The sequence below is a fragment of the Macrobrachium rosenbergii genome, chromosome 12 (assembly GCF_040412425.1).
Source record: "Macrobrachium rosenbergii isolate ZJJX-2024 chromosome 12, ASM4041242v1, whole genome shotgun sequence".
NCBI lineage: Eukaryota > Metazoa > Arthropoda > Malacostraca > Decapoda > Palaemonidae > Macrobrachium > Macrobrachium rosenbergii.
In genome coordinates, this window is record NC_089752.1 from 103,174,493 (window position 1) to 103,202,320 (window position 27,828).

The 27,828-nt window shown below is 37.0% G+C and overlaps 2 protein-coding genes across 5 annotated transcripts in view; one reads left to right on the plus strand and one right to left on the minus strand.

The window, feature by feature from the left end:
- Ttd14 (TRPL translocation defect 14) overlaps nucleotides 1-2,098 on the minus strand; it is a 171,983-nt gene extending 169,885 nt beyond the window's left edge. Inside the window, exon 1 of one of the 2 annotated variants that reach the window (XR_010854688.1) lies at nucleotides 1,709-1,860. Coding sequence is in view for 1 of the 2 variants with exons in the window: in XM_067112562.1 (XP_066968663.1) it covers nucleotides 1,709-1,778 (70 nt within the window). In the remaining variant the exon portion in view is untranslated. Of the gene's footprint in view, nucleotides 1-1,708 lie in introns of both variants that reach the window. The other variant, XM_067112562.1, reaches the window with a different exon arrangement.
- A 5,101-nt stretch (nucleotides 2,099-7,199) lies between these two features.
- The window catches only part of SMC1 (structural maintenance of chromosomes 1), a 67,346-nt gene continuing 46,717 nt past the window's right edge, over nucleotides 7,200-27,828 (plus strand). For all 3 annotated transcript variants that reach the window (XR_010854689.1, XM_067112565.1, XM_067112564.1), the window contains exons 1-7: nucleotides 7,200-7,701; nucleotides 16,977-17,197; nucleotides 17,395-17,543; nucleotides 21,640-21,808; nucleotides 23,424-23,636; nucleotides 24,435-24,657; nucleotides 26,383-26,669. Coding sequence is in view for 2 of the 3 variants with exons in the window: in XM_067112565.1 (XP_066968666.1) it covers nucleotides 7,590-7,701; nucleotides 16,977-17,197; nucleotides 17,395-17,543; nucleotides 21,640-21,808; nucleotides 23,424-23,636; nucleotides 24,435-24,657; nucleotides 26,383-26,669 (1,374 nt within the window). In the remaining variant the exon portion in view is untranslated. The remainder of the gene's footprint in view (nucleotides 7,702-16,976; nucleotides 17,198-17,394; nucleotides 17,544-21,639; nucleotides 21,809-23,423; nucleotides 23,637-24,434; nucleotides 24,658-26,382; nucleotides 26,670-27,828) is intronic.

The following is a 27,828-nucleotide window of genomic DNA, read 5'->3' on the forward strand; positions in this document are numbered from 1 at the left end:
GAGAGAGAGTATTAGGGCATTCCGCCAGAGTACTTAAATCAAGGACAGGGTAAGAGTAGCATTTCAAGAAACTCAAACCTTTCCACGAGTTTCTCTTTTCTTTGGTACTTTACTCTCTGCGAATTTCGCTTCCATTAAATTTGCATAAACATATCCTAACGAAAGCTAGTGATACCTTCACTGGAATACCGTGTTTATATATATGTGTATATATATATATATATGTGTATATATATATGTGTGTATATATATATATATATATATATATATATATATATATATATATATATATATATATATATATATATATATATAATAAAGACTAATGAGGTTGAATACAAATATGCAACAATAATAAACAGTACACAGTCTCTCGAGTAGGAATTTTTAAAAATTGCAAATCAAACAATAGCAAGTCTAATTAAGACTTTCTGAACAAACTGTGAAACTTGCATACGAAAGTAAGATTATACAACAGTCCAGTATAATCAGTAATGCTATGTCCCCGTGAACAATATATGACATACTATGCCTATATCCAAAAATTTTGTAGATCTGATAACAGAGTTTTCAGAGGAATATTACGCTACAAACTTCGTTTAATATTCAGTTCACCATACCTCGGGAAATATTTATACCCAAGGTGAACTATAAACAAGTGCTTCGTCAATAATGGGATTCGAACTGCCGACTGTTCAGGAATCTACGAAAGCACAAGAGCTATGACCGCTGAGCCACTAATGGTCTCTTAATGTCTCAATGATCATAGTCAATTTATTTTCGTTGTTTCCGGGCAGTTCGAATCCCACTGGTGACAAAGCACAGTCTTATCACTTGTAATTTCCCTTGGGTGCAAGTTATTCTCGAAGCATAGTTCTTGTCAACTGGATATTAAACGAAATTTGTAGCATAATATTTATGAATATAAAAAATTTCACGGTGTAATAAAATTATATATATATCATACATATATTTAATATATATATATATATATATATATATATATATATATATATATATATATATATATATATATATATAACTAGTTTCGACCGACTGAGAATGGTCTCAATCACGCTAATGAATTGATTAAATTCCTGCAATCACAATTACGATAATCATGAGTTATGAAAATTACAGTTACCCAAATTCTTTATCATTACCGCATGGACAAAGCATGGTCTAGTAAGGATTTTCATAAACAGTAAGACCAATGCATATCGAAACCGATTCAAATTTCCCCTTATCCACAGCTAAACGACCCACACTCTGCTAGTTGATCCAGCATATTACAATTGTTGTACAACTTGTATTGACTCCGCATACTAGAGTAAACAGAACTGTCGCCTTTGACAACAACCGGCGCAGTAATTGTTTTTAACAGGCGCGAGTGAAAAATCCCCACGGAAAAGGTAGCACCATCTAACGTGGCGCTGTTTTGCCGCTTTGTTACTCCCGACGGCATTCGTCCTCTGTGTACATTTGCCACTTCTTACCGATACGCGACCGTTCCAGAATAAAAGTAAATGTTCCCATGTTGATCAGGATTCGTATTAAATGACTCCAGTCTGTTAATCACAAGATTTCGTCATTACCTGCGGAGAGGTGGGCTCACTCCTTGTCAGGTTGGGACAAAACAATCTGTATTATGGTAGCTGGCAGAGTACAAAGACAATACAAATGACTTCGAATACGAATTGTTACTTACCACCGGTGAGTACTAATTTGTAGACAATTTTACCAGGGCTGTGATGACCATTCATGGTTGAGTGGGCCATGGTGACCGATGCGGCTACAAGAACGGATTGTTCACAATTCAACGTCCATGTTATGACTGGCGCACATAAAAAGCTCAGCTGTCTTTGCAAGTCGAAAACTATCGTACAGCATCGCTTTTGTTGTCGAGTTTAAATTCAACTTATCTTCGTTATAGCATTCTTTCTTTCATTCCACACTGATAATTTGTCTGATTATCAACATAAATTATGTTCATTTATTGCAGTACAGAATAACCAAGCTGTAATGCAAACAAATGTGGATGAGGTTACGCCCAGCACATGACGTGCCCACCTTGAGCGTCAAAGTAAACAAAACTGGCAGAAAGCGGCAGCAGCGAGAAATGTAACCAGCGAATGTGTGAATAGTAGTCTTTTTTTATCATTTGTGATGAGCATTGTTCTGAATCCCAATACATATTGTACGGTGGCAGAATGTTCGTTGCAAAATAAGAGATCATACAGGCTCCTCGTGGACGATTTTGATGTGTTAATTCTACTCGAGCACATTTTCTTGCAATTCATTCTGTTACTTTGAGTACCATTGATTGATCTACCTCTTTGCCAGTTGAATATATATATATATATATATATATATATATATATATATATATATATATATATATATATATATATATAATGTATATAAATATAAAATGTATGTATGTTCTAAAAATCACAGAAAATGCACGTGGTTTTAGTATGATCGAATAGCGCAGTAAAATGCAAGCAAAAGTTCTGTAATGAAATTCTGCCTTTTATTTTTCCGTTTTTGTGTGCGTATGTAATTACTTCCGGGGAAATTTTGAATAATAGGTATAATCCTCAGGTTCACTATATATATATATATATATATATATATATATATATATATATATATATATATATATATATATATATATATATTGTATATATATATTATATATATATATTATATATAAATTATATATGTTTGTGCGTGTGTCTGTATGTATGCATAACTGGAAGGAATCTTTGAGGTTAAGTATATTCTTTTAAGGATGCTGTTCCTCAAAAGAAACAAAGACAAGGAGTGATAGAACAAAGCAGACAAATTGTCGCCTAACCAGTTTTAAAACTACCCAAACTTTCTATTCTAAATTATAAGCTAGTTGCCCTATAGGCGCTCAATTGCCTCTTAATTGATGTCTTGTTTGACCTTGCCTTTAATGAGTCGTGATCTGTCACTTCTATGTCAGATCAATTCATGACAGCAAGCTTACGAAGTACAAAATCTTAAATTGCTAAATCTGCGTCTGAAAACCGAGATGTTTTCCTGTGATGTCTATTAAGCTGTTTCGTCGTCCCAGCTGTCTGTCTAGGTTTTATGTTGTCGTTTCTTTATCCGCCCCATGTGAGATATTTGCTGCCATACGCGTGGTGCTTCATTTGTTTGTCGTCGCCCTCGACAGGACTATATCAGGGACGATTCGTTGAATCGATGACTGCGCTGTTATCTCTTTGCTCGACTGTCTGTCTCGGTCGTAAGGTAGCTTCCTGATTAGTCCAGTGACCTCGGGGAGAGGTAGCAAGTGCTCTCAGAAAAGAGAAGGTCCAGAGCATTCTCAAGAAACAGAGGGTCCCAAAAGATCTCAAGAAGTAGAGGGTCACGAATCCTCTCCGGAGGGCCCCGAACTCTCTCGAGAGGGAGACATTAACCCTGGGGGAGAGGGGTCCCGCATCCTCCCAGGAAGGAAGGTACCCGAATCCTCTCAGGCGGCCTTGAAGTACCATTTACGCCACTAATCCTTGAGTTACTCTGACCTCTGACAGTTTCTTTCCTTGACCCCACAAGCTTCGGAATCCACTCGCACTCTCCGTTTTCCCCAAATCTTATGATCTTTCATCATTCATGATACCGATTTATTGCTTATCTAGAGTTGAGCCTCAGTCTTTTATTTCTTACCCCTTATTTTTCTTTGGAGTTTGGTTGGATTATGGAGTTAGGCTGCCTATTGAACTGGAATTTTCTCATATACTGTATATGTGTGTATATATATATGTATATATATATATATATATATATATACATATATATATATATATATATATATATATATATATATATATATATATATATATATATATATATATATATATATATATATATATATGTGTATGCATAGGTATATATTTATGAACTTAGTTTTATTCTTCAATCACTTTCAAAATACTTTGTAGAACCAAATTTATATATATATAATATATATATATATATATATATATATATATATATATATATATATATATATATATATATATGGTTCAAGGTATTTTGACTCCCAGAACTTTGACCCAGTATTTTCACTCCCTGTATGTTGAGCCCTAGTTAACTGCTATTCTGTTTAGCTCACACCCGGTTATTTGACTTCCGGGAATGAAGGGACTGTTAAAATTTCATCACAATTTGAAATAAACCTAAAACCCGAATTTGTGGCATTTTTTTAGAATATTTTCCAATAAGCCATTCAAAATATTTTCCAATATGCTATTCAGCATAGTTGACTTTCCTGTTATTTATGATAATGGCAGTAAATTGTACTCTGTATATTTATTAACAATTAAAAATAATGAATGGTATAAGTGAAATTTGACCAAAAAAATATTTATTAAACGATATAAAAAAGTGAGGTTAAATGATAGTTGTAATAATGTAATATCCTACTACCCTCAAGAACGCTTTTTTTTCTTCTGTGGATCATACCGCCAAACGATATTTTTCAAACGTCCGTTCAAGTCCTTGTCGTACCCTTTAACTGGTATTTCATAACATCCTTCAGACTGAATATTTCTCAATTGGACAAGGCGCTCTTCTTTTTCCAAGTTCGAAATAAGCTTCCAAATATTGGGATGAGCACCAGAAACAGAACTTTCAAGCGATTTATGATACTCTTCTCAATTGTTATTGGTGCGAGGAAGGTCTTGCAGGGTTTTCTCTCTCTTACGTATATTCCATAGGGAAATTGGGAACAAGGGTGCTATTCGCCCTCGGCGATGACCACTGCCTCTTTCGCAACCAATATAGCATGCTTCCTCAGAGCACGAAACCAGTTCTCGAGGGAGGTCCTCCTCGTCGTCTGCAAGTTCGTCGAAACCAAGGTCTAAAGTATTCTTTAGACCTTGGTCGGAACCATTCACCACATCATCCGTCGGAAGTAATGCAAGAGCAGGAAACACCGAACTTTCACGCTAAATTCGGTATCTCTGTGATATCTTTCTTTAAAACCACATTCCACAACCTTTCGGCATATGCTTTGAAATAAGTGAAAAAGGCCTGCTGAAAGAGATACATCTGGAAGATGATTACGTAAACAGTTCATATGAGCTTCTTCAAACCATCATGTAGCCCTTAGGGTTTAGATTGGGGCGTCATTCCAAAAATTTTGTAAAAATTCGGCTGTATATGTTTCTTCCGTCCTGTTTTGGAGGAGGGGAAATAACCTTGGCACACTGATGTAGCCTACCTAATCTGAATATGTGAAGCAAACATCTGCAAATATATTTTAGGAACACACTTAAAACTTTCGTCACGTGTATAGGCGTGCATTGCAACTCTTCACTTTACATTTCCAATCAGTTTTTCATCCGTCAACGTTTGTTTCCTGTCTTTCGTAAATGTATTTAGGTCATGTACGAATTGACCATTGTTAAAAGATTTCCTGCTCTGCTAACATGGGTTCTATTTTAGTAGGGAATGTATACCTGCAGTCCTTGGCAGTCTTGTTCTGATGAGTTACCACAGCGTCTTAAAACTTGCGACTCGACTCAAAAGCTTTCGTTTGCTTTGCTTCAAATATCTGGATCAGTCTTCCTGTTATTATCACTTACTTTGGTCTTCTTGGTGAATGGTTCTCAGACCCTGGAAGACGAACACCTGTAAATTCTATCATATCACAAATCCAGCTTTTATGGAGTGAACTGTATTCTATCATACGAACAGTAGTATGTATGTATATATATATATATATATATATATATATATATATATATATATATATATATATATATATATATATATATATATATGTGTGTGTGTGTGTGTGTGTGTGTGTGTGTGTGTGTGTGTTTGTGTGAACGTATTTTATCTGGTTGATCTGAGCCACTGAAAGACAGATTTTCATTCTACCGAGGTTTCCCCAACCCCTTGATAATACATTTTTCCAACTTTCATTGATATTAATTTAATTTCAAGTGTTTAACTTCCACCCATTTTTACATGTCGCCCAATTTCACCAGCATATATTCTGTATCCCTTAATGTCAGGTTAAACCGTTATCATTCCCTCAAGCAAGTCTCATTCAGTATTTAGTGCTTATAATACCATACTCATTTCGATGAAGGTCTCTAATCTAATGTTTGTTTTTCCACAGGCGGAATATCCATGGAACCCCATCTGTTTGCAATCCCCCAGAATCAGTGTACATGGGCAGTTCTGTTTCTGTCCTAATCCAAGCATTCTGCTTGTCTTATGTTTTACAATATCTGTCGTTCACCGCATGATTCACATCATACTTCCGAAACCTCACACAGTTTGTGGATTTTTAACCGAAGAGGCACGGTGTGACGATCATCACTTATCTTTTTAGAAACAAAAAGTAACATAATATCTATCCCTTACATGTTATGTTTCCTATACTAGTTTTATCATATCGTGATCCTTATGAATTCTCTCACAATTGGGTCACTTTTTAATATGTAATGTCTAGTATTCCCAGCTGCTTGCACATATCGTAAATACTCGTGATCTGGCTCTCGGTATGCTCAGCACTGCAAATGTTCATTTACTGTAATCAGGTTATCCATGAGATCTTTCTTTGTCTCACATCTTTTTAATATTACATTGACAACAATATCAACTTCATGATGCTGGTAATTGAAGATCAACAACACGGCTACACTAAGCTACGCTCCTTTGTGCTATTTATTTTTATGTATTTTCTCCCATGTCTATCTTAACAGTTTCACTTTGTTTGGTTTTATGTACAGTCCTCCACAGGGATAATTCCCTCTCTGGCGGGTCTATGTACGTTTTCAAAATAAGGTGCTTCTCATATTTTATAATTGTCTTTCAGTGTTTTCTCGTCAGTATCGTAGCTCCCGCAGAATAGGAGGTTATCTTTATGTTTATCTTTATCAGTAGTAGTCAAAATGCCGGGTTATCCCCTTTTACGCATTTGCTTTTTTATTTTCCCGATAGCGAAAACTGGTTTAAAGCTTGTCCCCAGTTGACGTTTGCTCAATGTTAATGAAAATTTTGAATCAGTCTCAATAATAAAACGTTCGAGTGTTATGTTTTCCTCATGTTCAAAGCATAACATTCAGAAACCGTTACGACAGCTGTTATAATTCCATGCTGAGTGATAGCTCAAAAATATTATGACTGTATGTGTATCATTTTCCTGTGCAGAGCTCAGCGAACGTCTCAACGTCGTCACAAACGCTATTGGAAATTATCGTATACAGAAGGGATCCTACCCGCTGTCGTAGCAGACGACGCTCATTAATATTTTTATTTATGGTGGATTTTATTGTTTCATTTATGAAATGATAAATATTGAATAAAGGATAGTGTTGAAAAGCGACCAAATGCATATATTACTTATGTGAAAAATAAGGGTTGAATCTAAGTTGGAACCATCGCGTAAGCCTTTCGGTTTGTTATTAGTGTTATTCGCGCCATTTTCCTGACGTCAAACTGTAAACAAACACTGAAGTGAGATTGTAACCATGCACAGGCATGGCTAAAAGCTCGTGCAAATTACCGGGGAAATTCTCTTTGGAGTAGATTAAAACAAAATGAAGGCCATATTAAGATATATCGAGGTGGATAACTTCAAGTCCTATAAAGGCGAATATGTCATCGGACCTCTTAAACCTTTTACGGCCGTCATTGGCCCCAATGGATCCGGTAAGAAATCAGCGATTGAAATGTTGAGTATTTGTAAGACCGTGGAGTCGGGGCTGTTGTAGTGTTTAGTATTTGTAGGACCAAGGAGTCAGGGCTACTGTAGGCCTTGTGGGCATTTCGGAGGGACTATGACCTAACCAGACTTAGGCTACCTAACCTAACCTCGGACGCCGTGCCCTGACCTGGCTGTGGTGGGGCTTCCCTTAACTTCTCGTTCTGGGGGATGGGGGTTTACCCCCCTAGTAAGGCTTGACCCCCCCTCTATGCATGCTACCCTTGTCTTGGCCCAGGCCTAATAGGTGTAGGCTAGGCAAAACTGAAAAGGGTAGGAGTAAGTATTAGCTCCGTGTCAGGCAGGCCTGTTACCTTGGAAATTGACCTTTTCTAAATTTTAATTGACTTTTTCTATAGTATTTTGTTTGTTTCTTAAGAATATACTGTAATATTTTGTTGCTCAACTGGGTAGATCTAAGCAGTAGCTCTGCGGCGGCGATTTCCTTCTAACTTTACTTTTTTCTACAGTTTTTTGGTTGCTAATTATGGATTTACGTTCAATTTTTGTCACACGAATGTAATTAACCCCTGAAGCCCGTCCAACAAGGGGTTTCCATACGTGATCTTCACGAGAAAGAGCACGGGTACGTCAGTTTGGAACAGTTCATATCCTCTTCGGCAAGTGCGATAACTTGTTAACGTATGGTTACCGGCCCCCCAGGCCAGTACTAAACACAGCGAAGGGGCATTCCATTTGGCCAACAAAAACAAATGCACCGCCAGTATCAGAAGCCCCAAAAGTGCAGAAAAAACCTGTTTCCAAGGTAAAAACAGGTGCAGAGCTAATACTTAGAATTACCCTCAACTGTAATTAACCTCAGAACTCAATATATTTTTGCTATTGCGCATGCGCACTGTTATAGGCTAGGTGAACTTGGTAAAATTATAACTTTACACCTTGACTGCCTCTCAGGCTACACACACTATTTTTCTTGCTGGTTTGGATGGTTTTTGCCTGTTTCATCCCATTATTGTTTATGGAAATGCTTAGTTTTCAACTAAGGTCATTGTTTGGAAGCCTCCAGCCAGCTTAAAGAAACTTTTATTCTTGTTAGTTTTCTTTTTTTGTTGTTTTCTGATGTTTTTATCTTCAGGAAAACTATCATTTTCTGATTGTCACTACCTTAACATAACCCAACAATGAGAATGATTACTTTTTTAATGGTCATTTTTTTTTAGCATTTCTGCTTTCAGTTTGGGCGTGGCGGAACGCCTTATCCGCATCTTTAAAGAGTCTTGGCAAGCTCGTATGATCTGCCAGGTGATAATGTTGCGCTGCGTGCGCTAGCCACAAGAGTTACAGAAAACGAGTGATGTGAGGAAGGTAGTAACAGAAAACAAGGTTATATAGCTCTGTCATATACTGTATTGGTAATTTTTTAACATTTATCAATCACATCTCTGAAACTATTAATTAGCGATTGGAAAGATGGGGGTGTTTTAAACTCCTGTCATTGTGTGCTATCTATGTGGGTTCCATAGTTGGGTTGCAGACCGGGTGTAAAGTATAATAATACTGGGAACTTTTGGTAAAAAGTGGTTTCCTTCACCGGGGGCTGTGGGGGCCGGAGCCCCCAGCTAAGTAACATGGCCTACTAGGTTAGGTTAGGTAGGGTACATTAGGTTAGTATGGTTCCTTTTGTAATGTAGATTTCCTTAGCCAATTCCCTCTTGAATGTACAACTCCTGAATGTCTCTCGTGTTTACATTGGAGCCGTTCTGTACAGTTTGTGTGGAGTTAATACTTAGAAGTACCCTGAAAAGTACTTCACCGCCCCTCTGGTTTGGCAACAATCAGTTTATGTGCAAAATGGGCACCATTTTTAATACCAGTCCCCTTGGGAATGAGCATAAGGCTGTAAATATCATTAACACAAACAAAAATGCGTAAACATCAACAAAAGTAGCCTATAAGCAAAAGGGGGTTAGTATTACGGTCATCAACTGGCAGGAACATGGCTGTGGTGGTAGTCTCAGAAGTTTTACTTTTAGGATGACTATAATTGCTTTAGGCTAGGCTAGAACTTGTGTTGGCTTTGACATCAGAATTCAACTTTTCTGTATTGTACCATGCAGCCTGACTCTACTGCAAAATTATTGGTAACCTCATTCTACAGAAAAAGATTCACATTGTTTTGTATGTAGGCCTAGGCTTCCTGGGAGTGGTCACAGAATGATGGGCGATAACGAGGGAAATTTACTGAAATGATGTGATAAACTTACTGTTGTTTGTTTATGTTCTCATGTTAATACCTGATCAGCTTGTACTAAACATGGCTTCCTTGCAGCTTTTTGATAAAAACATAAACAAAAGATGGCAAATGTCTCACATCATTTTGTTATATTTTTCAAGTTATCATGGTAATTGTAAAGGGGATAGCCTCACAAATATATAGGTTTTTAACGGAATGTATTGGTTACATAGCCTAATGTAGAAAATCTAAATTTTTACTTCCCCTTGAGGGGCTGGTAGTAAACACGGTGTCCCACTTAGCTTCTGCCATTTTAGTACTTGTCACTCAGGGATTAATGTAAAACATAAACATAAGATAGTAAATTTCATGTTGTCTTGGTAATTTTCTCAGATTATCTCGCCTGTACTGCATTATATACAACCTTTCCTATATTGTATAGCCAAAAAATAATATTAATAAAGGCTATCTTCATGTGGCCTTTTCCTTTACATTTACTGTTATCTCACCTATACTGCATTATTAACACCCTCTTCTGTAATCAGTCAAAAAATTTCATTCATGAGCAGTATCTCCATGCAGAGCTGTTCCTTAAATTTTCCATTTTCATAGGTGCTTAAAATTTTTCTGAGGTTCATTTCGTTAGGAGACAAGTAGTTATGGAGATATTGGACTTTATATCCTACAGTTTGGGGGATCATTATTGGAAAGCATAGTAATTAGATAATGGAAGACACAAAATGAGTGAAATACAAGGATGGATCTAACCTAGGGTACAAGGTTCTTCACTAGCCAAGGGGCTTTGCCACCTCTGGACCCAACTAAACTAACCTAGGGGGCCGGTTCCTTAACTATCCAAGGACTAGGTGCTTTGCCCCTCCTACTTCCCCACCTAACCTTACCTAGGGAATTTCAACTCAAAGTAGCCCAGTGGGGTTGCGACTTAACCAAACCTAACCTAAGGTTAAGTGGCTCCCTTCGTAACCTAACTTAAGGCGCCAGGATCTCGCATGGTTCTCCACATATGTGATCTGGTCACCAGGTCCTTACTTACCTAGTGCATAAAGCAGTTGTAAAAACCTTCAGTAAACCTGATCCTAATTACAATCAGAACTTGCAGAAATATGGTCATGTTAGAATAAATCCTTTTATTTCACTTTGTATTTTCCCCTCCCAAAAACCCTGGTTTTATATGAGTAACTTACCAAGTAGTTACATAACTATTAGTTCACTTACACAGCAGCTTGAATTCAAAATTTTGCAGGTAACAATTCACACGTCTGTGTAGGTGGCCAGTTCCACCCGCTAGTGGGAATATTAGGAGTGACTTTAGCAGATAACCTCAGTGTGTTCCTGCCGTGCTTGGGTGAACACTGAGTATGGCGGCAGCCGTATTCATTATTTTCCAGGTATAATATCTGGATTTCAGTGGTGTACACATCCACTGGAACTCATATTGGTAACCTTCTGGAAATCTCAGGATGAGTTTTTTTCCTTGTTTTGTTATTAAGTTGATTCATCAACAGAATTTTGTCTAAAAGTCTTTTGTTTACATCTAGTGTTGTGAGCTGCCGATAGTAGCTCTGCCCTAAAAGTAATCCTCATATGTGTTACGCCATTTCTTTAGGCTGCAACTTTTGCATGCATTATGTTTTGTTTACTGGGTCTAGATTACTTGCAAGCTTTCGATATAATTTTGCCATAAAATTAATTATCAATTGGTGTTTTCTGGGGATAGGCACTTGCAAGCTGCCAATATAATTTCTTTAAAAGTAATTCCAAGCTGCCAATATAATCTCTTTAAAAGTAATTCTTGAAAATTTCGTCATTCTTTTAGGCTAATCCAGGCAAAACTATTTTGACACAATGTAATTGACACAATTTGGTAGGTAGCCTAACTGTGGTTACCCACAGCTTACCATCGGTATTGTGTGTGGTTTTATCACCATTAATGTATTTTTATACAGCAACTTTCTCATCATTGTTACCATATTGTATTACCATAAACAAGATATAAAATGTGTATGTGTGAACTATTGTTATGCACAGTATCCATTTGTATAAGTCACTAGGTTATTACAGCTGTGTTAAAGATAAGGTAATGCTAATGGAACAAATATTTTATTTATTGAATCCATTTATACTCTATTATCATGTTACATCATCATCATAATATGTATTGAAAAAAAATCATCCGCCATGCGCATTTATGTAGGCTAGGCTAATATTTACATTCTTGGAATCAGCTGATTGAGCCAAAAAACAAAAGAATTAGGAGACTCATTTTTAAGTTGTTAAAAGACATGCATTATTATGGAATTACTTTTATTTTAATGCGTAAATGTAAATGGGTATACAAAGGTAAACTGATATATGTTAAAATAAAATTCCTCAAAATCAATATAGCTGTTTCCCCATTCGTTTGTTTACGTTGTTAGAACTTACGGCAGAATAAATAGTCAGATTTCAGCATTGCCTAAGTGTCTGTATTTCCAAATGAAAATACCAAAATATGTTTAAAATACTAGCCATCCTTACCCATCTCCAGATCAGAGAATTCCTTCTCTTCTAGTTATACATCCAAGTTGTTTTTCCTGCCTCGCATTCATTAGCAAAGATACTACACTGGAGGATGCTGATGCCTTCCCTTGTAGGTTGACTTGTCATTCTATGGGCTGACGAAGACCTTCCCCTGGGATGCCTTTATGTGAGAGGAATTCACATCGCTGTTGAGGCAGGAACCGTGGAGTCAGCTGCCATGATTTTATCCCAAGCTTCATTGATGTTAGACTTATGGCTAAACACAATGGCTTACTATGCTTTCTCATATGAGTCTACCAAAGAAGTGAAGGAAGTTCCGATGACTGTGGTCTCAGGAAAGAGAAATTTGATCTTTGGCACCTGTCTGCAGACCTTTGCACAAACCTTACCTTGAGACTCCACATTGCCATTTGTGGGGATTTCTCAAGATGGGTTTTGGATGAGAGTCTCACTCTTCAGAACAGATTGGTGGTGTGCCTCTTTCTGTTTTTGAAGAGCAAGGTTGAGCTGGCAGGGGAAAACCTTTCTGTTTCCTGTAAAATCCCTTTAGGGTCTTCAGAGGTATGTGCCACCTAGCTTTTAGGGTTGGCTAAATATCAACATCTGGCTTAGGAAGAGTCCTTATATCTTTGAAAGGTTGATCAGGCACCCAGTTTTCTTCTTTGTCCAAGGTCCTGGATTCTTCTTGGTTCTTTTAGAGATTCTCCCTAGCTTTGGCTCAGAAGGGCAGGCAGAGGAAGAAGGGTGAAGGATGATGTAGTTAGCAATCCTTTTATCCTGCTGTCACAAGGTTGGGAAGCTTGTCATATTACTGTACATTGTAGCAGCAATAGGAGGTGGAGCCTTAGTAACCCATCTTTTGGGACAGTTACTGCCTTTCATGGATTGATACCTTCCCCATTCTCACAAACTGAACCCTTTCCTAGCATATTCTACGGGCTTGCCCAGATCTCTCTCACTCCATGCAGAAGTTCAAGCAATGCTGGAGAAGGATACACTTGAAGTCATTAGCGACTACTCTCTTGGTTTGTACAGGATTTTATCAGTTCCTGGTTGGGAAGTTGACTGGCCGCTGGAGACCAGTCATTGATCTCTCTCTGCTGAATGGAAACCCTCTGGTCCATGTAGAACTCTGTTAGAGAGGGTGACTTCATGCTTTCGAGGTACCCAAAGGTACATATTTCCAGGTACAGCACCCGTGTGCCAGGACTTGGAAGTACTGTACTTCTGCTTCATCTGTGACTGGCTAGTCTTCTTGTTTAAGGCCCTGTGCTCTGGAATTTTTTCTGCCCCACAGTTATTCTTCCGAGTGTTGTCTTTGCTATCAGCTTGGCCCATTTGCTTTGTTGTCTTAATAATTGGTTGATTTTGGCATCTTTCAAGGCACAGTTGCTCCAAAATTGAGACTGGCTGTTCTCATTTTCTTGCAATACTGTATAGGGAATGAGAAAAGTCAGCTCTTCAGCCGAGGCAGCTGATGAGATATTGTGATTGACAGCATATATGTAAGCCCATTTTCCCATAAAATGGTTTGAAATGTACATCTAAAGTTTAGGTATCTCATAGGCTAATGTTTGCCAAGGTGCTATAGAGTATCAACACTTTTACCCAGCCAAACTCTGTAATAATGTAATGTTATTGGTATTTACTCAGATATCATCATTATTAGAACTTGTTATTTCAGTAAAATTCCTCATAACTGGCACCCTTGGAAAGAGGGTTGCCAGTTAGTATTTGAATTTACCCTTTGCATTAGAGAAATCCTTCTAAAATGGCTTCTGTGTATCTTGAACTGTAATCTTGTCATTCATTATCAATAAACAACCATTTTCACAGTTTTGTTATTAAATAACTGATAACATCTTGAATCGAACATTACCCTTTGCACATTTAACTGATGGTAATATGGAAAGTGCCAAAGTCCATACCCACTCTCTCTCAGTAGGCAAGCACACCAATTTGCTTGGCTCTGTATTGTTTCAGTTAAAAGTTTTTTCCATAAAGAATTCTGTATAGCATTTCTCTCAAAAATTTTTTTTCTTAAGAAGAAAACCCAGAGAGAGAAAGAGGAAGAGAGAGTTGAGCAATTGCAAAGAATGTAATTTACCTTGATGCTATGCAACACTAAATTACTGTACTGTATTAAGTACAATACTGTACTGCAGTAAAGGAACATAAATAAAGATATTGTTTTAGGGCACCACAGTAAGTGAGTAGTTTATGTAACTCAATGCATACATGTAAATATACACGTATGCCTCTCATAGGCTAGGCTTATGCATCTCTACAAATAAACACCATGAAGTATAGGCTATATTTTTATTGAATTAAACATACTGAAAATCTTATCCTAATAAGCAAACCTAAAACAAATTTCTTGTGTTTACCGTACAATGTTATTTTTTGTTTTCATTTTGTTTGTAGTTTTCAGCGTTCATGAATTCATTATCAACATTTGGGTTATCAGTTAAAATGTTTGTTGCAATACCTAAGCTGATTTTTTCGTAAATTACATTGAAATTTTATTAAAAGGATTCTTCCTTATGCCCTAGTTGTGTGCTCTGTACATGTTTTTTCAGCCATAATACTGGTATATATTTTGATAACATTAAACACGCAATGTGCGAGTGTGAACTGGTAAGTCAATCAGTGGTTTTGTATGGTCATTGGCGTACTGTATATAAATGTTGTGCTTCCAGTGCCACAACGGGTGGTTCTTTGGACTCCTCTTTTCACACTTCAAAGGAATGCCATTAAATTTCAACAGCCTGAGAAGACAGGTTTAGCAAGCAGCCCACTGGGCCAACTGACAGAGGGACCATCTCCCTTTGCTTGTTGATACGTGTCATCGCAGTCGTGTTGTCGCTCGTAAACACTACCAAGTGTCACCTCAACAGATAACAAAATGCTTGCACTGACAAAGTTTCTGTGCCCATTTCAAGTATGTTCACTAGTTACTGAGATTCACCTTGCATCTGCATTCCCAAAGCAAACAAATTGTTCGAGTGTGCACTTGAAACGTCTTTCAAGAACAAAAGCATCTCTGGCAATGGAGAGTTTATAGGAACTTCTACAAGGTGGTTCCTGCGATCCAACCATCAAGGAAGGTCAGTCTTTCTTCATTTCCTACTAAAGCGGGGCAAGGCATGTCATGACCAGTATCACATCAGGCACCAAGAAAACAGCTGCTGGTAAAGGTACCAGCTTCTCCAAGAATGATAATTGACCCGAGCTGATTGATGTTGAGATAGGTAATGTGCTGGTACCTCCCTAAAGTTGCTGATATGAGAGTCTGCAGGATACCTTGCTGCTATAACGTAAATCCTCATGCTCTAGTACTTACTGTAGTTGAAGGCATATTTACCCCCTCCCCTTTCCAGAAGAGAATACTATGAAAAAAATTTTTGGTGTTTACATGTAAACACCAAAAATTAAGTGAAACTCGGTAGTGTTTATGAACAACGCAACTGTGATGGCAAGTATCAAAAATAAGCAAAGGGAGATGGTCCCTCCGTCAGTTGGTAAGTCAGATGGCCAAGTGGGCTGCCATCCCAGGCTGTTGAGAATTAGTGGCAGTTCTTTGGAATGTAAAGAGAAGATGAGTCCAAGGAGTCGCCAATTGTGGCACTGGAAGCACAGCATTTATATACACATCGCTGATTGTACAGAAACCACTGATTGACTGACCAGTTCACACTTGCACATTAATTGTGTATTTATGGAGATCACAGATGAGCTGCAGGACTTATCATTTTCTCTATTGTTCATTTTAAACCCGGGGAAAAATGAAAATTTGATCAAGAAATACATACTTAATAGAATTATGTGACCTAAGAAATGACTGAAAACTGAAAGCAACAGTAGTAAGTCACAATTCAGAGGCAAAAGGTACTGAAATAGTAATAAACTCACTACACATTGTAAAGGTGAGAAAATTGAATGAACATGTGAATGAATGAAAATAAGTGAGTGGCACAGCTCAGTAACTTGGATAAACACTTTGAAAATGATGTTAATCCTGGTAGGTACAGCAGCCCAACCATCTTTGAAATTACGGAAGAGAATGACACATGGCCTTGCAGAACAGTAGAGTAATACTGTTTATGATTGTTACTAGTCACTCAAAACACTTATTCTCACTGTGTACACTAATGACTATAGATTGTTTACCTGTATTAATAATTAGTCTTTGAACATCTGATGAGAGTGAGGAAAGCTGTCTGATTGGCTACAGTTGTATTGCATCACGGTTGCACATCCCAAAGCCACACAGGAATACTGGGCTCTTTGCACATGACCCACCCAGACTGATTCAGTTTGGGATTTTATAGCTCTGATTAAAAGATATTGGATTTTTTGTAGCCTATGTACTGTAAAAACAAAAAGTTTTATTTTTTTATTAATGCTGATAACGTAGTTTTTTTTATTGTAGCTTAAAAACCATGTTTAAATGACATTCTCTCTTTAATTCTTATCTTTTCTTTTTAGGCAAATCCAATTTTATGGATGCCATCTCTTTTGTTATGGGAGAAAAAACTTCTAGTCTTCGTGTTAAGAGACTCAGTGACCTAATTCATGGAGCATCCATTGGTAAGCCAGTGTCTCGCTCTGCACAAGTCACAGCTGTGTTCCAGATGGAAGATGGGTCTGAAAAACGGTTCACACGTCTTGTACAAGGATCATCGTCAGACCATAAAATCAATGAAAAGGTAATTGTACTACATTTTGATATTTAACACTGTACCACTTAGTATTTCATATGAGTAAAAAAATATAGCATTTCTGTACATTAGCATTCTCTCTCTCTCTCTCTCTCTCTCTCTCTCTCTCTCTCTCTCTCTCTCTCTCTCTCTCTCTCTCTATATATATATATTCAGAAATACAGTATCTCTCCATTTCCCAACAGGTTGTAAGCAGCCAGACATACATGAAAGAACTTGAGGCGCTTGGTATTAATGTAAAAGGTAAAAACTTCTTGGTCTTCCAAGGTGCTGTTGAGTCCATAGCTATGAAGAATCCTAAGGAAAGGACTCTGCTCTTTGAGGAAATCAGTGGGTAAGTTTATCTATAGGATAACTATACTGTTCAAAATTACAATCCTATTTTGGAGAAAGTCAGTAGACTTATAGTACTTCAAAATGAAGAATATGTACTCCAGAGGGGATTGTCCCCATCTTAAATGATGTTCCACTCTTATGGAGTCCAATTATAGTTGTATGTTATAGCTCTCCTCCTGACCTTGTGTTTTCATTATTACATGATACTGCAATTTTATTAGCTGTTGGACTTTAGTTTATTAGAAGAATGTGAATTTTTGCACCCAAGTTCATCTTTTACTAGATTTTTAAGAGTTTGTCAGGTGTTTTGTAAGCTGTCTTTATTTGTCGATTTTCTAAGTATTTAGGAGCGTTCTTGTTCTGGTTTCAGCTTTGCAGTTACTTCACACATATTATGTTATCTTAGGCCAGTTGTTGGCAACCTTTTAAGCTTGTTGCTCAAATCAGCCAAATTTTTTATACAAACTTTGCTTGTGTACCAACTGAATTGTTAGGTGTATTTTTCTCTTAATATTTAAGTGTACAGTAATTCTAGTTTCCATATACTTCCAGAGGCAAATCTTTACTAATTTTTCTTAGCAAAAGAAAAAAATGAATGTTTTTTTAATTACCATAAGTGAGACATGCAGTTACCATATAAAAGAAAAGGAAGAAATGTCTATTTAGTTATTTGTTTACGGTGAGCCTCGTGTGTCACATGCCAGAAAGACATCGAGTACGTATGTCAAGGGTGGCCTCCCTGTCCTAGGCCTCTGTTCCTGTGAGAATGTAGATACTTACCTCAGGCTAAAACTGGTTCAGTCGTTGAAGCTTGGTAACAAGGTAGGTAACTACCAGTGATCAAGTCACCCACTCACTTGATTGTTGGCATTCACATTTTCTTCAGCCATGCTCAAAGCTGGTTGACTACTTTAAGGGGGCTCTTGGTGAACATATTGGTCTGCTCTCGTTTGTGACATCTTTGGTGAGTGACATTGTTTTTTATGTAAATCTTGGTTCTGACTTTGATTTGAATAATAATTGTTGATTCTTATGGCAGAGAGTATGATGAGCATAAATGTCAAGGGTGTCACGGGGTGGTGGGGGTTGTGGGAGGGTGGTTTTCTCCGACCCACTGTTGAGGAGCTCCCTCTTCTGTGACCCTTACCTTTGACCTCGTACCCGTCTGTTCTCCCTTATGCCATCCAATAAGCTGATAAGTATACAGTGGTAGAAGCTGCAAGGTGTGTTTTCAATGTAGGGTGTTTTTGCAAAAATTTCGTTGTTTATCGTGATTTTAGCACTGTTTTATCTTCACTAAAGAAGTTAATGACTTCTCATTAACTGGTATAAGAATTGGAGGTTTGGCTGGTCCTCCTGCATATGTATAATTGTATCTGGGTGAGTGTTGCTAATCAGCTCATGCAGGTATATGTGGAAGGAACAATAGGTCTGGCAGTTAAATAGTTGTGGGATTACATAAATGGTTGATTTTAAATATCTGATATGGAGATTGTAAGCAAATGACCCTTTATTAAATTAGAGATAAGTGGAAAGCTTGCTGGGATATGTTAGCTAATAATCTTAACTCAGATGACATGTTGGTGCACACCTACTGAGTCATTTCATACTAACAGAAAAGGGTAGTTTATTTTTCTTTAAGGGAGGCTTTCCCACTTTCTCTGGTTGGTGCTTCTGTTCAGTGGATTGCAGACATCCTTGTCTACCTCTGTCAAGACAAACTCCTGTCAGTTTCAGCAGTGGAAAGACACATTTCCCAGCCATAAGCTAAGTTTTTAGTCTGAAGGGCATAGCTCTCTCTGCTTTGGTGTAATTATCCTTGCTCATGAGGAGCTTGGAACAGTCTTGTCCTCCTTGTGAGCTTCGGTCTCAAGAATAGGAGATGATTCTCATCCTCCATAGCCTAACACAGTAAACAAGCCCTTGGGGGAGGCCTTGGACTGTCTTACACTCAAGACTCTGTCCTCTTGCAAGCCATAGCCTTGGAGAAGCATATTACAGTAATGAGTTACATCTCCTTTCTTATTTTGTCCAGTACTTTTGAGGGTTGGAAATCTTTTCTCATTCATTCCTTAACTTGTGGCAAAAGTGCTGAACTCTTAAGAATATAAGGGTAGGTGTCTGGAGTCATCAGACCATCTTTACATTGTTGTACCAAAGAAACATTGCCTAAAAGTTCCTGGATACCTTCTTTTTGTGACCTGGGGTAGCTGCTCGACATGTTGTGTTGACACCCAAGCTCTCAGACAGAAAAGCAATGTGGATTGAGTGCATGCTGAGTTTGGCACAGTTGCAAGTAAGCTACACAATTAAGCATCCAGTCTTTGAGCTTCATTTTATAAAATGCATCTCTCCCTGCCCTCCTCTTTAAGGGTGGGGGCAGGGTGGGAGGGTCAGTAGAGCTGTAATCCGAGCCCATCAATTTTATTGGCTGTATTTTAGTTGCCTTTCAACCGTGTCATCCCTTGCAGGAGTCACTCTTGTTTTGCAGAGATTTTCCTACATAAGTGAAATTTCTGACATTTCTCCCTTGGGTTTAGGGCCTTATCACTATCACAGCTGGGAACATGACATTTCCAGATGGAGATTATACTTGCCAGTCAGTTGCCTACCTAAGGCAATGGTTTGTATTATTCCCTTAGGTACAAATGACTAAATTTTGTAATTAATTTTTTTTATTTTTTAAAGCATCCAAACTGGAGCATGTTATAATCCCACTTTAGCCACTCTGCCCAGCCCTGATACCGAAGGAAAAAATGCTTGGTGACAACTGGCAAGTAGCAGTATCCCCCCCACTCCTTCACCTACCAACGCCTTGCTACAGAGTTTCAGTGATCAATTCCATTTTGTGCTAAAAGATTACTCCTACATAAAAGGCTCTGGTTTATGTACATAGGAAATATACACAATACTGAAAAACTTGTAATTTTGTAGCTATGAGGTGTATGTTCACAATTTTCAATGCCAGGTAATGTTGATGACTGCCAGACATGATGGCCATCTGCACAGCGCTATGGATTTACTTGTCACTTAAGATGGAGGCTCAGCTTTGTTTTGGAATAGGTGTTAAAGTTTTCAAGATGAAGGCATTGGGATTATGTTAGTTGAAATATTTTAATTTAGAGACCATAGAAGGTCTCTGATAAACACAGCTTTTAGGAGTGACATAGGAAAGCCTTGTTGCATACCTTCCCTTTTGACATTAGAGAAGAACACTTAGAAGGTGCCCTGCTTTTGGCAGTCATAGGTCTCAGACCTTTTTTAAAATAATGTGATCTTATGGTACTAGTTTTAATAGTAATAGTAAAAGTGGCATATTTTTATCAATGAAATTTATGAAAATTGTGTAAGCAAATTTATCATCATGACATTTCAAACTTATTACATTCTATGCTTTTTGTTAAGCGTTCAAATCAGTACTGCAATTGAAATTTGCTATACCACATCTTGATTTTGTTGTTTAACTGATGTCTAATAAAATCTTATACGAAAAATTTTAAATATTCACTCCTGATGTTTCAAGTTTTCCTGACATTTTGCAAGGAATGGGAAGGATAGTTGTATATGCCCAGTAAAGACCCAACTGGTATGTGAAAACTTGATTACAGTGGCTTTCCCCTATAAAGATGTTTAAATATTGACTATTGCTGAGATTATGTTTGTTCAATTTCCATAATTTTTCCTTGTTTTCATTTTCACCTCATTTAGAAAAAAAGGAAATGGGGAAGCTTTATTAGAGTCTGAGTTCTGGAAATGTGATTTAGCAGTTATTAAATTATAAAACACTGTAATACTTTGCATGCCATGATTTGCTGTCTTTTGTTCACTGATATACTGTTTGTGATGCTTTGTGAACCCTTTTTTTTTTATTGAAAACTTTTCCTGTATTATGTCCTTAATGGGAAAAGCAGTTTGAGGTTCATGATATTGCATATTTTAGATAAAATTGTTAGCCTGCCAGCTTAGAAGGAGGAAAGATGTAATTTACTTTTATTCATTAAAAAAAATGTTGTGTGTAAATCTGTTCTTGATGCATCTGCTTTTCTCTGAGATCCTATTTCTCACTCCCTGAATAACTTTCTGTATCCTTGCAGTTCAGGATCCTTAAAGGAAGAATATGACAGACTGAAGACAGAGATGTTGAAGGCTGAGGAAGATACCCAGTTTACATATCAGAAGAAGAAAGGCATTGCTGCAGAGCGTAAAGAAGCAAAGCAGGAAAAAGAAGAAGCAGAGAGATATCAGAGACTGAAAGATGAATTGGTAAATCTGCCTTTCTTCTTTATACACATCTAGTTAATTAGTTTGGATTTCAGTTGGCCTATTTGCTGGGTACTGTGTTAGTTATGTGCTGAATATTTTTATAAAGAAAAAATGAGGAATTTGTTTTATCCAATCTCTTCACTTGACCCGGGTCAAATCCTGCTGTGACTTCCTGTACACACAAAAGGAAGAAGAACTTTCACTTGGGCAGCACTTCCAGTGATAGTAGTGATAGTTAAGTCATTCCCTATGCATCCGTGAAGCAAGCTACAACTTGCTGTGATGTTCCTGAAAATTGTTAGTTATGTATTCTTAAGATTTATATTTGTTCTAGCTTCATCCTTATTCCTGTAGAGATTTCATTATTTATCCAGTTTTTAATATCATTTGCATAATCCACTAAAATTCTTAATTATTTTATTCAAGTCTTTCTTCATTGGATTTAAATGCCTTGTTACATCCATACTGGCTTATGTAAGTACTGTTTTCTGTGAATATCTGCTCTGCATCATTACTTAAGGGTACTTCATATTTATTTGGTGAATTATGTCTCATTTGTATGTTTTTTTCTTAATTTATAGTCTTTTTGTGTGTAAACTTGAATTATAAGGATGTTAAAGCACTACAGCACAGGTAAGTGTCAGTGATTTGCTTGAACTTCAATAACTTTCATTTTGCTTGTGTAATTTTTTTTGTTAATGCTGATAACCACAGGATTAGGCACAGGTAATGTGATGGGTATGCATTGAAAAATAAATATTAGTCTCTCTCTCTCTCTCTCTCTCTCTCTCTCTCTCTCTCTCTCTCTCTCTCTCTCTCTCTCTCTCTCTCTCTCTCTCTCTCTCTCTCTCTCTCTCTCTCTCTCTCTCTCTCTCTCTCTCTCTCTCTCTCTCTGTGTGTGTGTGTGTGTGTGTGTGTTGTGTGTTAATTTAAAGTCCAGCTTTGTCCCATGAAATGATAGTTCAACTTTTATCTCAGTTTACCATACTGGTGGTGTCATAAATGTACTAACAATTGTCCTTTAGGGAAATTCCTTGTAAAATTGGCTTTTGATTTTGTTTGCTGTAAATAAAATTCATGTCATCTGGAGCCTGGACATTTTCTTACTCAAAGCTGTGAGGTTATGGATGAGATACATTTCATGAATGAAATAGGTAGTCGACCTTATGTTTTTTCCTATGGAATTTTTCTCAAATTCAGAACTCCTCAGAATGTTTAGATAGCATAGCATTTTTGGTAAGCTTGGGAGCTTCCATTCATGAAAAGGAAATTATTTTTTATTATTACAGACATTCCTTTGTCAAAATTAGGATGTTAGGTATTTCAGTCATCATTGAAATCAGTAGAACCATTGTGTAATTATTTTTAAGTTAGGCAACCACTTAAAAGGTCATTTCTTGGAGGTTACGCCATTTCCTTGGTAAAAGGCTTGTGGAACTTGCAATGTTTTTTTCTGAGTAATATTTTTATTTAGATTTTGTAAAGTACTTATTCATATCAGTGAGAAAATGAGTTTTAATATGAAAATCAGACTTTTTTCCTTTTATAATAATAATACAGTTGTAAAACATTTAGGAAATAGTATGTTTCATTGCTTTTATTTTCCTCTTTTCAGGGAGAGAAACAAGTTGAGATGCAGCTTTTCAGGTTGTACCACAACGAGAAAGAAATTGCTGAATTTGAAAAAGAATTGAGGAGAAAACAAGGAGACCTGGAGAAAGTTGAAAAGAAAAAAGAAAAAGCTGAAGAAATTTTGAAAGAGAAGAAAAAGGAGCACACAAGAGTTTCACGAGAAATGTCTAAGATTGATCAGGACATTAGAGAATTGGTAAGTTTTTGGAAGAAGTTTTTGAAAAATTACAGTCCCGCTAGATATAAGAAATCATACCTATGTCCTTGGCTCCAAAGTTACATCCTACCGTGAGAAATTGTGCTATAACCTCAAATCTAGGCATGAGAAATTGTGTTCTATTATATATTGTACAAGAAGAGGCTGTAACTTACAACACCAATAATTATTACATTCATATGCCATTGTGGAAGTACCACTTTGGCAGTGAAAACTACTGGAACTAAGACAAGAACACCCCAAGTGGGGATACTGCCAACATTGTGGCTGTCATGGTTTATTCCCTGAAATCCTAAGTTGCATTTCTGTTTGCCTTTTACCAATTTTCTCCAAACCATTTTTTGTTTCAGTTTTTTGCCCAGTATTTCAGGAAAAGCTCCTTTGGCAGCAATGTAAGGTAGACATTTTAACTATTGTAACCAAATTAATAATGATGATAAAAAATCAGGGTAGCCCTATGGTGAATGAAGCCATTGTTTGTTCATAGATGGTTTGGATGTTTGCTCAAAGCTATTGAAGCTACTGTTGTATGTAGAGCAGATAGTTTATTTATTCTTAGAGCAAAGTTTTGCTAGCCCTTGAAATGACTAAACTACATAATGTTGAAAAAATGACAGCTCATTACAAAATGGAAAGATGTTGGCAAATTTGTCGATGTAATTGTATTTTGAAAACAATTGGTGGTTGAGATGATCTTTTAAGTAACATTTTTGAAAATTTGTTGGATCCTGTGTTAATTGCATATGTAAATTATTTTTCCCTTGTCTTTGTCTGCAGGAAACTGAAGTAAACAAGAAACGACCCACTTTCATTAAAGCTAAAGAACGAGTTGCCCATATGCAGAAGAAAGCAGATTCAGCTAGAAAATCTTTGGCTCAAGCAATCAAAGCTCACAATGCTCACATGGATGACATCCGAGAGCTTGAAGGCGAACTTCAAGAAGTAGAGAAGAAGCGAGCTGAATTTGAAGATCAGGTTTCCCAAGATTCAGAAAATCAAGGTAAAGTTCAGATAAAAGATGTGTGGTGTTTTTACATAAACATTTTTCTGTAACATTTATTAATCATAAAATAGCTGTGTTCCATGTGAACAGATTTAGTCACACCAAATGCAAAGGTGGATGCCCCAACTCATACTCCACTGGCCCAAAGGGAAGGTATTATTCTCCAAGTTTACTTCCATTTCTAAGATTGAAGGGTAGAGAGGAGAGCACTGGACGTTTATGATTGTGTTGGTAGAAAAACTATGGTTTTACATGAAAACTTAAGTTTCTATACAAACTCATTAATTATGAGTAGTCTGAAACCATGCAAAATGCATCTGGGCATGTGAAGCAAAGCATTTCGAATCACATACCAGCCAACTCCCCAGTCCAAAAAGTGATGTTGTGTTCTTCCCTCCATGCCAATCTTCATTTGAAGAAATTATGATGAATGATTCTGTATGAAAATTGTGTTTTATTGTAAAAACATAGTTTCTTGTTGCAAATCCACTGATGATCAGTTGCATGAATATTTTTTTTTTACGAGGGAGGACAAAGCTCATGCAGTCAAGAAAAGGACGATAGAACTGGCAGAAATTAAGTTTCCTGGGAAAAAATGACAAGGAGCTGGTAAAAACTAGGTAATGAGAACTTCCATAAGTAAAGGATTTTTGATTGGAGACTTCTTCAGATAAGGGTGCCTCCATAAGTAATAGGTCTGCAATGGAAGATGACCCAAGGGAGATCACTCACTATCACTAAGCACAAGTCATAATGACTAGCACTGCAGGAAATACACACCATCAGTGTGCCAGGTGAATGAGGGCTGAATTGTGAAGAAAGTAAAGATGAGTGGGTTAAGTCCTTCCCCATTAAAAGTACATGTTCTGCAGCAATACTGGGTCCCAACAGCTAATAGCAGAAACTCTTGTGGGAGACATCACAGATAAGACTTGGCGAAGGTGTTCTAACAATGCGGGATGCCCACTGTAAGGGTGACAGAGAGCTCTAAGCTTTATACAAGGCAAGGGAAGATTAAATGGTGGGGTTATCATAATCCCTAATCCTGAATGTAGCATGAGAAAACACAGACGCTTCTCAATCCTGATGACTTTGTGCAGGCGTAGACAAAGGGAGACTGGTGGAAAGACTCCTTATACGGAGATAACTCCTAAGCACCCTCTTAAGACAGGGCTGTCTTTTTGAACAGAAGTCAGGGGTGGAATAGCAAAGGAACCAAAAAGAGAAGTATTTCTGCTTGAACATTTGAGTCTTCCTATGAACTGGGCAAATGAAAGTACAGTGGAAGACCAATGGCTGAAATGTGGGGAACACTCCCCTCCCCAGGAAGGGAGCTCACTAACACATTGTGGTCAGGAACATTCTTGAGAATCAGGACTTGAAAGAGATATCCAACAGATGCTGGCAGTGTGCTTAGTAAGATTGCAGAGCACCAAGGTCGAATCCTAGCTTGGCTGTTTAACCCCTTCCCTGATTATTCTGATTATTCTTGTGATTAACTCCCATGTATTCTTCTTACAATTCTTCCTGCAAGATCTTAGGGTTTGGTGTAACAATCTGTTCACTTAGAGTTGGGCTATTTCATTATTGATGGGTTCGTAAGAAGAAAATAATATTTGCTTCCAGAAGCAGTTAATTTGCCTGTGTAGGTTCAAAACCTTTTTTGTGTGATTATTTGTAAATTTTTAAGGTATCATTGGATAATGTTAAAATATTTCACAGGGAAGAGTGTGCATCTTGAAGAAGTTCAAATAAAAGAATATCATAAGTTAAAAAATGCTGCTGCTCGCAAATCTGCCCAGTACCTCCAAGAGTTGGACTCCATAAATCGTGAGCAAAAATCTGACCAAGACAGGCTTGATAATGCACAGAGACGCACTTCTGAGATTGAGAGTCGACTGAAGCAGAAAGGGCACGAATTAGATGAAGCACAGAAACGAGTTGAAAAGTTACTTGAACACATACGGCAGTCTGAAACTTCACTTGACGACCAGAAGCGTCTTAGAAAGGTTAGTGGGATTTTATATTTTCAGGGAAAGCTGGCCCAGTGCTGGTTATTGCAGCTTCATAACAAGATAGTTAACTAATGGTATATCGGTATAAATGTTCAGGCCATATATATGGTGATCTTCCTGTGTGTTTGTTTTGTAGGGGTCAGTAGTGTACACCATCTCTGAACTACAGTGACCCCTGGACTATTATAAGGGTTATGTTCCTGGACCCCTTAAGTAAGGTGAAAATTGATGAAGAAAAAAAAAAAACCTTAATAACCCATTAAAGCCCCTTAAATAACACACAATAATATTAAAACATGTAGATCTTATATGGTCATGTGTAACTTTCATAAGTTTTATATGCATTTTACAGATGCTCCTTTGTTGTGATGGGGTTTTGTTCCAGTAAACCTCTTGTAAAGCAAAAAGCACGAGTCAAAGGTGCTTTATAACCTCTATGGTCTTGGGTTAGTGACTGCACTGTAGTCATGTGATGTATCAAAATTTTGTTCTGTAATATTTTCATAATTAAGTTTGTGTACTTATGTATCAAAATAAAGTTAATGACAGACTGTATAATGGAAGTGTTGAAGTTCAAATATTTAAAAAAAAAACCTTTATTGTCCAAAAAATAGTTAAAAAAATTACTCATAATGAAATTTTGAACTTTGAAAAATAAACATTCTATTATTTTTACACTGAATAACTTTAAAATGGTATAACAATTACATATTCATATTTTTTGTGAGACTGTGATTGAATAACAACTAGACTGGCACTGAAAAAAAGAAAGATTGCACTTGAAGAAATGAAGAAAAAGTAATGAACTATAAATGTACTCAATATGGTCTTCCTATATTCGGTAACATACACAAAGTGTAATTGATTACATATTCTTAGCTATTCCTAGTAATTCACGAGTTTAATTATTCTTGACAAATTCTTGTGAGAAAAATGTTTTAATTCTTTTTTAAGATTGAATTTTCAACTTATTGTATTGTAGTTCTTAATAACCATGAATAATTTCAGATGCTATAAATACTACTATGTATTAAAAGAACTGTATTCATAAATATATGCAATGTAGCTAAAGACATATGCAAAAGTAACTGGAAACATTACTCACATCCTTCTAATCCTGTGAAACTTGACTGAATTGTTATGTAAATTTTCT